The following is a 14,258-nucleotide window of genomic DNA, read 5'->3' on the forward strand; positions in this document are numbered from 1 at the left end:
ATGCGCGTGTACGTATGCGTAGGCGAGAGTGTGAGGTAACTGTGTCCTGAAGTCACTGACAAAATGTCTACCTGGCTTGGCCGTGGTAAAACTTAAGTGAGTATTGATTCAACAACTGGTTATGTCCTGGGATACATGGGACGAATGTCCCGGCTCGTAATTATGAGGGTGGGGGCGGTACATCGAGGTGCTCGGCTACGGTATAGGTCTGGTTTATGGCCCACCACGGGAAGTTTTTGAGGGTTTTATTTATTTATTTAAAGATATTTATTTTTTGTTGGAAAGGCAGTTTTACAGAGAGCAGGAGAGACAGAAAGGTCTTCCAGGCACTGGTTCACCATCCTTTCCCTCCCCCCCAGCCTTCGGTGTCCCATGTGGGTACAGGGTTCCAAGGCTTTGGGATCGCTGCTTTCCAGGCCATAAGCAGGGAGTTGGATGAGAAGTGGAGCAGCCGGGACGTAACAGTAATCACCTATAGGCAATCCTAATGCTTTAAGGGGCGAGGGTTAGTTAACTGAGCCATCACTCTGGACTCTATTGAAGGGTTTTAAATGAACTGGTACATAGATATTTATTTGGGCAATGGGATTCATCAGTGAGGATAATGTTAAACTCCCTGTGCAGGAATTGCTGTTCTCTAAGAGGACACAGATCCCAGACTTGTTAACAAACAAATGAGTTGTTTTAATGCTATGGAAAAAAAAAATACAGAAATGTGATAAAAAGTGATCAGGCTAAAAGATGTCAAAAAGTCATCTTAAGGAAGTGACTTTTTTTTAATGATTTATGTATTTTTATTGCGAACTCAGATATACAGAGAGGAGGAGAGACAGAGAGGGAGATCTTCTGTATGATGGTTCACTCCCCAAGCGGCCGCAGCGACTGGAGCTGAGCCAAGCTGAAGTCAGGAGCCAGGAGCTCTTCCAGGTCTCCCACGTGGGTGCAGGGTCCCAAAACATTGGGCCATCTTTGACTGCCTTCCCAGGCTACAAGCAGGGAGATGGAGGGGAAGTGGAGCTGCCGGGAATAGAACCGGCGACCATATGGGATCCTGGCGTGTGCAAGGCGAGGACTTTAACCACTACGCTATCACGCCAGATCCAGGAGGTGACTTTTTAAAAAGGATTTATTTTTATTTGAAAGGAAGAGTTACAGAGAGGAGAGATAGAGGGAGATTTTTAATCTGTTGGTTCTCACTCCCTGAATGGTTGTAGCAATCAGAGCTGAGTTGATCTGAAGCCTGGAGTCAGGAGCTTCTTCCAGGTCTGCCAACTGAGGGCAGGGGCCCAAGACTTAGGCCATCTTCTACTGCCTTCCCATTCCATAAGCAGGGAGCTGAACTGGAAGTGGAGCAGCTGGAACTATATGGGATTCCTATATCCCAATCCCTATATGGGATACTGGTGCTGCAGGTAGAGGATTAGCCCGTTGAACCACTGCCTAAAGTGGCGGCATTTGAAGTGAGACATTTAATGTTAAAGAGGAGGCAGATTACACTAATATCTGAGGTGCTGTTAGAAAAATGAAAAGCCATTAGAGCAAAGATTGAGTAGGTGTGGGGCAGATAGAAGGCCAATGTAGGGCATAATATAGATCACAAGGGAAGAGCCCTTTGTCCAGCCTAGAGATAGTGATGGTTAGGAGTATGAGATAGAAGTGTGTAAACTCAAAATATATATCTAAAATATTTATTTATTTTTACTTGAAAGGCAGATTTCCAGAGAGAGAGAGAGAGAGACAAAGAGCTTCCACCTTATGGTTCACTTCCCAGATGGCCACAATGGCTGTTACTGAGCACTTGGGACATCCTCTGCTGCCTTCCCAGGTGATAAACAAGGAGCTAGGTTGAAAGTGGAGCAGCTGAGACTTAGAACCGGCACCCAAATGGGATACTGGCATTGATAGGTGGAAGATTAGCTTGCTGAGCTACCGCAATGGTCCCTATCTATGTGTCTGTTAAGTGAAACAGAGAGCACTCATCTATGTGCTGGTTAATTCTCGGAAGCCCATAATAGCTAGGTTTGGGCTCAGCTGAAGCCAGAAGCCAGGAATTCAATCTGAGTCTCTCACATGGGCGGTTGGAGCTCAAGTACTTGAGCCATCACCTGCTGCTTCTGAAGGTGCTTATTAGCAGGAACCTGGAATGGTGAGCAGAGGCAGGACTTGAACCTACATACTCCAGTGTGGGTTGTAGGAGTCCTAAACTGAGTCTCAACGGTTATGCCAGACAGCCACCCTGGTATCTAAGAAGTATAATATAGGAATGAACTGGCATCGGGAGGTGAGTGGAGAGAAGACAGCAGGCTTGGGGGGTTGAGTGTTCCGTCTTAGTTTGAGATTGCTGTGGTTAGCTAAGAGGGCACAGGTCAGCTAGAGGGAAGGGTGCCAGTTCAAGAGTCTAGTTTTTCATGAGCACGCTTTTCAACTATGTTTCTCAGTGTTTCTCAGTGCATGGCTTGAAGCTACCTCCACGTGAACCCTCCCAGGACATTTGTAAGCATCATCTGAAAACCCAAAAAGTCAGCTGGAGCAAGGCCAAGTCAAGTCTGTTCTTCAGGTTATCCTTCTGTTAGATACCTCAGAGGTTACCAAATCCTATGTAGGTAACCATAACAACAGCCAACTCCCATGGAAGCAGCAATTGATTGGAACCTTTAAATCAGAGGTTGTCAATGGAGTGCCCACAGGAACCAAGTAGGGACAGGAGAGAAACTGCAGGGTGTACCAGGGAGGGGTGGGAACTCTCAGGCTGCAAAGTGCTGGGCCAATCCAATGCTATTGAACTTTACGCTTTAAAGAAACCTTGTGCACTTAAACGTGATCTGTGGACCACAGTTAGCTTGCTACTTACTTCTCTCACCAGCCATCTTCAAGCTGCTGGCCCTCCCAGAGCTGTGACTGAACTGCAGAAGACTCAGTTGACTCTTAGCCAATTCGTGTCGTTTATTTTGCGTCTTATCTCTAATTGCATACTAACAACACCTGGTGACTTGGAAGGCCTCTGCAAACTTGGTAAGTTGAGCTTCTGCATCTTGTTTCCAAACTTGGGTGTGACAAACAGGGAAGGGAAGAGAATGTGCTTTAGTGGCATGCAGTCGTTTTTATTAAAAAAAAAAAAAAAAAAAAAAAAAAATATATATATATATATATATGTATATTTGAAAGGTAGAATTACAGAGAGAGAGGGAGAGACAGAGGAAGGTCTTCCATCTACTGGTTTACTCCCCAGATGATCACAACAGCCAGGGCTGGGTCAGGCCCAAACCAGGAGCCAGGATCTCCCATGTGGATCTCCCATGTGGATGCAGGGACCCAAGCACTTAGGCCATTCTCTGCTGCCTTCCTAGGCTCATTAGCAAGGAGTTGGATCGGGAGTGGAGCAGCCGGGACTCAAGGTGGCGACCATACAGGATGCCAGTGCTGCAGGCAGTGGCTTTACTTACTACGCCCCATTGCCTGCAATCCATTTAAAAGGGAACTTGTTTGAAAATGCAGGGTGTAAATAGGCATTGGGGGTGTCTTCATGTGGCTCAGGTGAACCCCCCTTGCTGGAGTTTGGTCCTTTTGAGAGAAAGAAGGTGGTGCTTTGCACATCGGTCAGCAAGAGTGGTGTTGTCATGGGGATGTGTACACAGGCGCCTAGGAACAGGGTGTTTCTTTCAAGAAGTGTCTTTCTGTTGTGAGTCAACTCCCCAGCAGTCAGCAGAGGCGCTGGGGAGAGTGGGGCATTCTGAAGAGGCAGGAGGCCCTCAAGGACATCATGCTTGCACTTCAGGTGCTTTTGCTGTTGGTTGCCACCGCCAGTGAGTGTTCTGTTTTGTTGCTATGAAATAATTACCTGGGCGTCTACCACTTGGTTTGCTTTTGCTTTCTTCAATAATTTCTTTTTTTTTTTTAAAGATTTATTTTATTTTTATTACAAAGTCAGATATACTGAGAGGAGGAGAGATAGAGAGGAAGTGGAGCTGCTGGGATTAGAACCAGCGGCCATATGGGATCAAGGCGAGGACCTTAGCCACTAGGCCATGCTGCCGAGCCCCATCTTCAATAACTTCTAAGCATCAGTTGTTGAAACTAGCAAGTGCTCTGGGGCTATATCTTAGAACAATCTTTGTTTCAGGCCACACATTCTTACCTGCACAGATGACAGCGGGGAAAATAGCTGCCGACTCTTTGATGGGAATCTTGGGAAAGCAGCAGCCAGTGAGCTGTCATGGTCACCTTCCAGGGTCAGCGTCAGAAAGAACCTGGAGTCAGGAGCCGGGCACTGTGATGTGGGGTGGATGCTTCTAACTGGCATGTTCACTATGAGGCTGCACTCCTATCGCTTTTTTTAAAAAAAAGATTTATTTATTTTTACTGGAAAAACAGATATACAGAGAAGAGACAGAGAGGAAGATCTTCCATCTGATAATTCACTCTCCAAGTGGCTGCAATAGCTGGAGCTGAGTCAGTCCAGAGCCAGGAGCCAGGAGCCTCTTCTGGGTCTCCCACGCGGGTGCAGGGTCCCAAGGCTTTGGGCCGTCCTCCACTGTTTTCCGAGGCCACAGGCAGGGGACTAGAAAGGAAATGGGGCTGCTGGAATTAGAGCCGGCGCCCATATGGGATCCCAGTGCAAGGCGAGGACTTTATAGCTAGGCTACTGCGCTGGGCCCTACCTGTTGCTTTTAAGCACTTGATTGCAGCTAGTCTGTGTTAGGACATGCTGTAAATATAAAACACATGCTGGATTAAACTTTTTTGTGTGAATAAGAGATTAAAAAGCTGTTATTAACATTTTAAAATGTTGACAGTGTATTGGAGTGGTAACATATTAAATACATTGCATTAAATAAAATATTAAAATTATTTTCACCTGCTTTAAAAATCTTTTAAAATTTTTGATTACCAGAGCATTTCAGATTACATATTGGACAGAGTTAGTCTATACACTTAGAAAGAATTTTTAAAAAAATATTAAAATCTGCTATACTGTGTATGTACTTGCTTTTATTTTTCTTTTGAGATTTAAATTACAAGTGAGTTGATCAGATCAGCTCAGCAGGTGGAGCATTTGGTAAAAGCAAGGATCTAATAAAATCAAATTTCAGTTTAATTTGTTCTATTTTCTGTTTGTATAAAGATTTATTTCTTTATGTATTAAGCAGAACGGGCTTGAGGATGAAGAGTGAATTGGGTTGATGCTGCAGAGGTGCTAAGCTGTCCTTTTATTTAAAAAAAAAATTTGTTTGTTTGTAAGTTAGAGTTGCAGGGAAACAGAGAGAGATCTTCCACCTGTTGGTTGGCCAGACGGCCACAATAGCCAGGGCTGGGCCAGGCTGAAGTCAAGAGCTTCTTCCAGATCTCCCACATGGGTGGCAGGGATCCAAATACTTGGGCCATTTTCTGTTGCCTTTCCCAGCTATGAACAGGGAGCTGGATCAGCAGCGATACAGCTGAGACACAAACCTGCACGTGTATGGGATGCTGGCATTACAGGTGTCAAATTGTCCAGATATATCACAATGCCGAGCCCTGGGTGAAGACTTTTTAAAAATTATTAATTATTTTTATTTTTGATGATTTTTACATAGTTGATTTGGGTGATTAGGGTCAAGGGCTACAAGAAGGTGGGTGAGACCACCATTTCCACATTCGCTTTTTTTCCTTCCTGTATCTGGGGGGAGAGGGGAGACAAGGAGAGAAGCCACACCCAGCCTCCTAAATGCCTCTGTACCCTGGGATGGAGGAGAGCCTCCCTGGCAGGGAAGGTACCGTGATCACAAAGACTTGTATATTAAACCTTGAATCATAAATTGTCCACAAGAGGTTTTGGATATTTTGGATATTGGAAGATTTCACATAAAAATTTCTGCTTCAGGATCATCATAAAAAATAATATGTGAACCCAGCTTACCTTCCTATAGTAGCTGAGTATTTGCTACTAGCCTGTTAGCTGGGAGCCAGCTTTCGGTTTTACCATGGTCCCCAGCACTCCCTCATGTCCTGCACCTAGCTGTCAGGTATTGTGGGATCCTCCACTAACGGAGCACAATCAGCCCTTTTCCAAGTTTCCTCTTGCACATAGATTCACAGATGTGGATGAATTTCCAGCGTTCTGTGAACACAGGTCTATACTTTTTTTTAAGATTTTATTATTATTATTGGAAAGCCGGATATACAGAGAGGAGAAGAGACAGAGAGGAAGATCTTCCATCCGATGTTTCACTCCCCAAGTGAGCCGCAACGGCCGGTGCTGCGCCGATCCGAAGCCGGGAACCAGGAACCTCTTCCAGGTCTCCCATGCGGGTGCAGTGTCCCAGTGCATTGGGCCGTCCTCGACTGCTTTCCCAGGCCACAAGCAGGGAGCTGGATGGGAAGTGGAGCTGCCGGGATTAGAACCGGCGCCCATATGGGATCCCGGGGCTTTCAAGGCGAGGACTTTAGCCGCTAGGCCACGCCGCCGGGCCCACACAGGTCTATACTTAAAAGCATTGGTTACTAGCATTTCTTTTTTGGCTCAGCCCAGTAGCTGATTGGCTAAAGTCCTTGCCTTCTATGCACTGTGATCCCTATGGGTGCTGATTCTAATCCTGACAGCCTCGCTTCCCATCCAGCTTCTCACTTGCTGAGTGAATCATCAGTTGGAAGATCTTTCTTTTCGTCTCTTCTCCTCTCTGTATATCTGAGCTTCCAATAATAATAATAAGTAAATCATAAAAAAAGAGAAAAGTTCAAATAACTGTAGATATTGTCTGCCCTTGGAGTAGAAAATTGTTTACCATGCAGTATAAAAAGTTGATGTTCTCCCTCAAGGGTAAAGGTCAAAACACCTATTGTTTGTTTTCTAAGCTCAGGGTTTGTTCATTGTGATACAAATGCATATGCCTGCCCAGCATTCACCTGGACCACCCCCCCACCCCTAACCCCCACCCGTGCCCCACAAGGTCATGCTGGTTGTTGTGCCCTGAATAATGCCGTGCTTCTCTCTGACCCAGAAGCCTGAGGTGTTTAATGAAAAGTGTGGAAAACTAACTTGTAGCTTGCAAGGAGGGTAAGTTCTCCGACCCTTCAGAGTTCTCCATGACCCTCCTAAGCCAAGTCAACTGATTTTTAAGCTTTCTGAGGTTGAAACAAATATTAAGTGTATATTGCATTTTTACTTTGATGGTTTCAAAATAAGATTGGAAAGTCTTTACAAAAATCGTCATTAAAAAAAATCAAATTTTGTTCTCCTTAAGATGTTCTAGCTTTTATAAATCTTACCACTGAGGTCGCCAGCCCTCTTCCGGAAAATGCCTCGGAACACACACAAGTCGCTAAAATCACCGTGTCTGTCTCACCTCATGCTTTGCTGCTTGGAGATCCAGTGATCATTAATGCCAATCCTGCAGCCCATCCATTTGTGCTGTCGCGTAGTTCCACGCACCAGTGGGGAGTAAGTATGCAGCCAAACAGTGTTATCACTTAGTACTATCAGGGCTCAGAACTGAGTCGGCCTCGTTTTCCCTTCCACTAAGGACAAGTTTGCAGACATTCACTGGGACCCTATTCTGTGTCAGACACTAGAAATCCTTGGAGACATCAAGGACCACTTATTTTACACATTACCCTCATAACCTTTACAGGTTCATGGAAAACATATTAATCAACTGAGCATGCATACAAGTACAAATTAGTAAGTGTGATAATAGCTGTGACATGAAGGCTGCCAGGTATATAAGAACACCAAAGGAGACAATTGATCTAGTCAAGCTTCCCTGAGAAACAGCAGCATGAAAAACAGTTTGCAGCATGGAGGGAAATTGAACAGAAAGCAGAGGACAAGACCCAGGTAGACGTACCTGAGATGGCCTCAGCAGGAAATGACATGGAGAGCGAGCGAGCGAGCGAGCGAGTATGTAGCGTGGCATTCACATGGGCTGCTCTGCATTGAGTTCTGAGAGTGGGAGAAAGAAATCACCATGAACTTGATTCTTCTGCTGCTTGCTGGGACAAGAATAATAAAGTCCTTAAGAGCAGTATGTGGTTTAGTGACCTAGCTTAGTATCTTTCCAACTTACTGTTTCTTCTTCTTCTTTTTTTTTTAAAAGATTTATTTATTTTTATTGGAAAGTCAGATATGCACAGAGGAGGAGACATAGAGAAATAGCTGCCATCTGCTGATTCACTCCCCAAGTAGTTGCAATGCCTGAAGCTGAGCATATCTGAAGCCAGGAGCCTGGAGCCTCCTTCTGGTCTCCCACGCAGGTGCAGGGTCCCAAGGCTTTGGACCATCCTCAAGTATTTTACTAGGCCATAAGCAGGAGGCTGCATGGGAGGTGGGGCTGCTAGGACAGAAACTGGTGCCCATATGGGATCCCAGTGCGTGGAAGGTAAGGACTTTAGTCACTAGGCTACTGCGCTGGGCCCATGCCCTTTTTAAAATAGGCAAAAGGAAGAGAACAAAAGGAAAATTGCAATACCATGACTTCAGAAACACATATGCTCATATGTCATGGGCTAAAGCAACTCAAATATCCAAGCCATAGGGTGGAGAAATGGACTTTGTTGGTAGAAGGGACGGCAAAGGAGATGGATACAGAAAAGGACAGAGCCCAGGAGTCATAAACCTTCCACATCTGAGGAAGGCCTGAGGAGTATTTCAGAGAAGAGGCGTGCTTACATTTGAAGAGAACTGCTCTAGCTGTGACGCGGCAAGGAGATCATTTAGGGGGAGAGTGATTTCCTGAAGACTCTTGTCCGTGATGACTGCCCTCAGACTTTTCAGTGTGCTGCCAACTTCAGTTGGGTGTCAAATGCTATCGCAATCTCTTTCTTAGATTTTTTTGTTGTTGTTGTTGTAGATTGTAAGCTGCAGCAAAGGGTGTTCAGTTCTTATTGTCTTGTTTGTTTGTTGTGGAGGTGGTCGTGAGCACAGGTGCTCTGATCACAGAGTCAGAGGTCTGACAAACCCCCTTTTTGACTGTGACTCTTCAGCTGGTAGCCGCATGATCATGGGCGAGTTCTTTGATTTCGCTGTGCTTTGGTTTTCCTTCCTGTATGATGAGATCAACAACAGTATCACCTAGCTCGGAGGTTAAGAAGAATGTCCTGTGAGGTAATGCATGCATAGCATCATGTTCTTGGCGGCTTCGCAGCAAACAATTAGCACACTATGGCTGTTGCTATAATATATGCGTTTTGACTTCAGCATTCCTACGGTTGTTGCCAGATTATAGATAAAAATAATAAGAGGTGGTTGTATTATCACAGGCATAGCTATGTGATGACATAACAGATGAGTGCTAGATAGTTTTAGAACAAGTTTAATTATGAAAGAGTAATAGCATGGAAATGCACCTGCAGATAAGGTCTGAATGAAATGAGTTAGCATCCACTTCTGCCAGATTATGGTAGAAAGAGGAATAATCTGTTCTGTGTGGTCTTTAGCATATCGTTACTCTCCGTTGAAGTTCCTTCCTTGCACCTTATTAGCTTGTTTTGGTTACCAAAAACTGATTGAGCTTAGGAGGAATGACCGTGCAGCAGTCAGACCACAGCACCATCACTGTCAGACCGATGCCAAAGTCTCTCCAAGGGAAGCAACAGGAAAAAAATAGCAAAAGCTCAAAGTGAACTGATTAGAGAGCTCAGTCAATGGAAATGAGACAAGGTATGCTGTAGTTATGTGATCTGCAAATTGCTACCTGTCATTGAGCAACATAAATGAGCATGCATAGGCAGGATGCGAAATGAACCCCAATTATCTTCCGTATGCGCACTCCTGTTGCATGGATGGGCACATCCAACCAGAGATTTAAACCACATTTCTTTCAAAGGAAGAAGCAGAGAATATTCACTTTCATTAGTTGAGCAAACACTTGTTGAAAACTGGTGTGGAACCTGGTGCGACAGAAGATACGAGGGAGTGAGAGGGAGACCGTCGCTGCCCCCGTGCTGCTCCTGGCCAGGAGGGGACAGCCTGGGGTCTGGGTTGTGCTCCTTGGCTGAGTTTTTCAAATCAGGCCATTGTGTTGAATTAACTTATCAGGAATCCTTAGTGTGTGAAGAATAGAAAAACAGGTCAGAACAGAGTCCAGAAGGTTTGATTTTAAATATAATTTCTGCCGCACTTGGGTGTTGCTGCTAGCAGCAGTGCGGAGACTGATGGATAAGGGTCAGATTCAGGTTCTCTCTCTCCTTGCACTATGCATTTTGAGCTCCACTATATAATCTAAGCTTCAGTTATCTCATTTGTGAAAGACTCATAAAAATATTTACCTATAGATTTGTTTTGATGGATTAAATTGATTGGATGAAAGGGATATGTAACATTGAAAGTACTCAACAAATATTACCTTGTAATTGTGTTAGGCTGCCAAGATAGACTTTTTTTTTTTTTAAGAGTTACTGATCTGGGCCCAAGAGATAGCCTGGTGGTTAAATCCTTGGCTTGCATCTGCTGGGATCTCACTCAGGTGCCAGTATATGGGAGTTGGTTCTGTCCCAGCTCCTCCACTTCCCATCCAGCTCCTTGCCTGTGGCCTGGGAAAGCAGCTGAGGACGGCCCAAACTCTTGGGACACTGCACCCTGCGTGGGGGACCTGGAAGAAGTTCCTTGCTCCTGGTTTCAGATCAGCTTAGCTTTGGGGAGTAAACTAGCAGACAGATCTCTGTCTCTGTGTGCATCTTGTTCTCTCTGTATATCTGCCTTTCCAATAAAAAAATACAAATAAAACTTGAAAAAAAATTTAAAAAGAATAAAAAAATAAAATAGAGTTATTGATCCTCTTACTGAAAGGCAAACTCATTAGGTGAGAGCAGTGTGATTAAGAGCATGGATTGTGGTGTTAAATTTGTGTTCACATCCTCTTTTTATTCCTTGATGAATGATCTCTCTATTCTTTATTCCTCTTTTGTCAAATAGGCATACTAAGCCTACTAAAAGTAGTGTCGTTTTTGCAGTGAAATGATGTATCTGATATTAAACACTTGCTGTTGATAATGCATGTTAGCTGCAAGTTTTGCCTTAGAGTTCAACGTTATGATTGACAAGGGGTTCATGTTTCGGCATGGAACATCAAAAGACAGGTATTCATACCTCTCCTGTGCAAAATGCTGCCGCTTGATAAAGTGTTGGTCTTAAGCCAGCTTCAGAAATAAGCGTTCTCTAACCCCTCAGTATTGTGCAGAAATGGAAAGAATGTGAGGCATACAGAGTTTTAATGGCTTTCACGTAATGATTAAGGAATCCAAGTCCGAGGCCAACATCTTGGAGCCATTTCATTCTCAACTGGAGCTTAGATTCCTTTCTCTTCACTCCTAAACCTAGGAGTGTCATGGACAGAGCAATTTTAAAAAACCCCAATGAGGTGTGTGGTGACTGATCAGAGGAGGGACAAGAGGGCATTTTCTGCCTTTCCACCCATGTCAGGTCCTGGGCAGGTCAGGTTTACAATCGAGAGGGTGAGAATGAACTCAAATGGAGTCCAGGTGCATTCTGTTTCTATGTGTGAGAACACGATCAGGGAACTTAATCGCTGCGAGTCTCCATTTCTACACCTGTGAAATGCACCCCCTTGCGAAAGGACAGAATGAAGTGCTTGACAAATTAAGATGGAAAAGGGGATTGATAGAAGGTTTTAGGAAGGACCACTGGAAGCTGGAGAGGAGAATGGGGAAAGCATTTGATATAATATCAGTGAATTCCTTAGTCATGAAGGCTCTTAATAAGTACATGATTTTTGTATCTTTTAAAAGTGTGTATTAATCTTGGAACTAGAGCTCAAGAATCCTGCATGTACGACTGTATGAAGTTAGTCATTTTTTTTCTTTCGCATTTAGTTATTCACCACTGGAGTCCCCAAGCTGGACTTTGAGGTGGTGTCCTTGTATTCCCTGATGATCCATGCCCGAGACACGCAGGGGGCCACAGCGTTGCAGACCATTTCAATCCAGATTGCAGATGTGAATGAGCCACCTGCTTTCACTGGATCGCTTGCCCGGGAAGACCAAGGTATGAAGGCTCTCCTCTCACTGTTAGAAGGCTCCAGTGGATGGAAACATCCACATAGAGTCATGGTTGTGGTAGTGATAAGGAAAGCAATTGTATCAGCAGTAGGGATGGATGGGGGCCCTTACTGGGTACTAACTGTGTGCGTTAAACATCGTACAAGAACAATGCATTATTTCATTTCATACTCAGAGCTCTGGAGGTCAGTTCTAGTCTGTTTCCAGTGTACAGATAATCAGGTAGAGAAAGGTTAAAGTAGCTTGCTCAGTGCTCAAAATCATTTGTTTGTGTTCTTCTGTTATTTTACCAATGAGCCAGCTTCAGAAACAAGCATTCCTTTTTTTAAAAAAAAATATTTATTTTTATTGCAAAGTCAGATATATACAGAGAGGAGGAGAGACAGAGAAGAAGATATTCTGTCCAATGATTCACTCCCTAAGCAGCTGCAACGGCTGGCGCTGAGCCGATCTGAAGCCAGGAGCCCAGATCCTTTTCTGGGTCTCCCACGCGGATGCAGGATCCTAAGGCTTTGGGCCATCCTTGACTGCTTTCCCAGGCCACAAGCAGGGAGCTGGATGGGAAGCAGGGCTGCTGAGATTAGAACCGGTGCCCATGTGGGATCCCGGGGCATTCAAGGCAAGGACTTTAGCCGGAAGGCCACGGCACCTGGCCCCGAAACAAGCATTCCTTAACCTGTGTTGTGCAGAAATAGAAAGGATGGAAGTCATATAGAATTTAATTTTGTCATTATTTAGTTAACAGCATGTTTATATCATTAAACTTAAAGATTGCTGAGGACAGGGGCTATGTCTTAATGCTCTGTCTTGGTCTGCTGGTTTTTTGCCATGTATGGATGTGTTTGTTTCTCTCTTATTTCTCATTTCTGCTTTTTCAGTGTAGTCACATGTTTTGAAAGGGTTCCATGTAGATGATCCTTGTTCTCTGAGGTTCAGATGTTGGGAACAAGTTGCTTGGTCCGAGTAAGTTTCAGTTTCCTGACTGAGCTTTCAGTTTCCTGACTGGCTGAGCTGCATATTTAGTCTTGTCTTGATGAGCCAGACTCCCATGGCAGGGGGCCAGGCACACAACCCGTGCTCAGTTGCAGTTTCACACATACAGATGATAAACTCCTGGGCAGATCCAAGGTCAGATTGTTTCTCTGACTTTCTGAACGCAGAGTCCAGCACTAGAGCGTCGTGGATACTCCATGGATCATCCACTGTCCTTACTACAACCTAAGCATACTGGGTGCATCTCCATGTGCCCACACATCCTGCTCCCCTGATCAAATGGGACTATAGGTTTTCCCTTGTACTCTCACTTGATCTTAGCCAAAAGGCCGAGAAGCGATTCCCTTGTACTCTCAAGGATCTTGCACCACTCCAGAATTTCGGATCTCCCAAAAGAGTGGCTTGATTAACGAAGTTTGAAAACATGTTGAAGGAGGGAAGAGTTAACAGAAAATGAATAAAATGATTGGACAATATTAATGTATTATGAGGATAGCCCTGAATTAGTTATTCAAACTTTATAAACCTCATTAAAAGGGAAATAATAATAAAGTCACCAGTGATGTTGTCTTTAGCAGTTAAGAAGCTTGCAGAAAATGCTTAACGTTGTTTGTACATTCTAGGGCTGGTATTGTGGCAAAGTAGGTTAAGCCACTGCTTGCATAGCTGCCGTTCTACATTGGAGTGCTGGTTAGAGTCTAGGCTGCTCCAGTTCTGATCCAGCTTCTGGCTATCACACCTGGATGGATTCTTGGCTCGTGGCCTGGTCCAGACCTGGGAGTTGAAGCATTTGGGGAGTGAACCAGTAGATGGAATACTTCTCTTTTTTTCTCTTTCTCTGTCACTTTGCCTTCCAATAAAAGAATAAAATCTCATGAAAATGTATCAATGTCTGCTCAGCACTGGACACAGACACTGGATAAGTTGTTATTGTTACCGTCATCATTGGCGTAGTGGTGGTTACCTTAAAAACATATCCTTGCTGAGCAGGTGCCATACTTTTCAGTTTTATGTAAAATCCAGGACCGGATGAGGGATTTGGGCACTTACGTTGTTGGTGTTCATTCAGTTACATCCACTGTATGCTTTCTGGCAGTTACTGAGATTTATATCCTTGAAGACACTGCCCCGGGCACGGTCATTTACAGAGCAGCCGCCAAGGACCCAGAGGATGCTGTTTTGGAGGTAATTTATATTTTGGGAGAGAGAACATCAATGCTGCTTAGTGGTTTTATGTGCGATTGCATTCAACTCTAAAGGCATGGAGACAGCCA

The 14,258-nt window shown here is 44.4% G+C and overlaps 1 protein-coding gene across 1 annotated transcript in view; it reads left to right on the plus strand.

Moving 5' to 3' along the window:
* LOC101529182 (cadherin-related family member 3) overlaps window positions 1-14,258 on the plus strand; it is an 81,239-nt gene continuing 66,981 nt past the window's right edge. Inside the window, exons 1-5 of the mRNA XM_058679164.1 lie at window positions 1-35; window positions 2,864-3,012; window positions 7,221-7,417; window positions 11,806-11,977; window positions 14,081-14,169. Coding sequence (XP_058535147.1) covers window positions 1-35; window positions 2,864-3,012; window positions 7,221-7,417; window positions 11,806-11,977; window positions 14,081-14,169 — 642 coding nt within the window. The remainder of the gene's footprint in view (window positions 36-2,863; window positions 3,013-7,220; window positions 7,418-11,805; window positions 11,978-14,080; window positions 14,170-14,258) is intronic.

Source organism: Ochotona princeps, chromosome 21 (genome assembly GCF_030435755.1).
Source record: "Ochotona princeps isolate mOchPri1 chromosome 21, mOchPri1.hap1, whole genome shotgun sequence".
Taxonomy (NCBI): Eukaryota; Metazoa; Chordata; class Mammalia; order Lagomorpha; family Ochotonidae; genus Ochotona; species Ochotona princeps.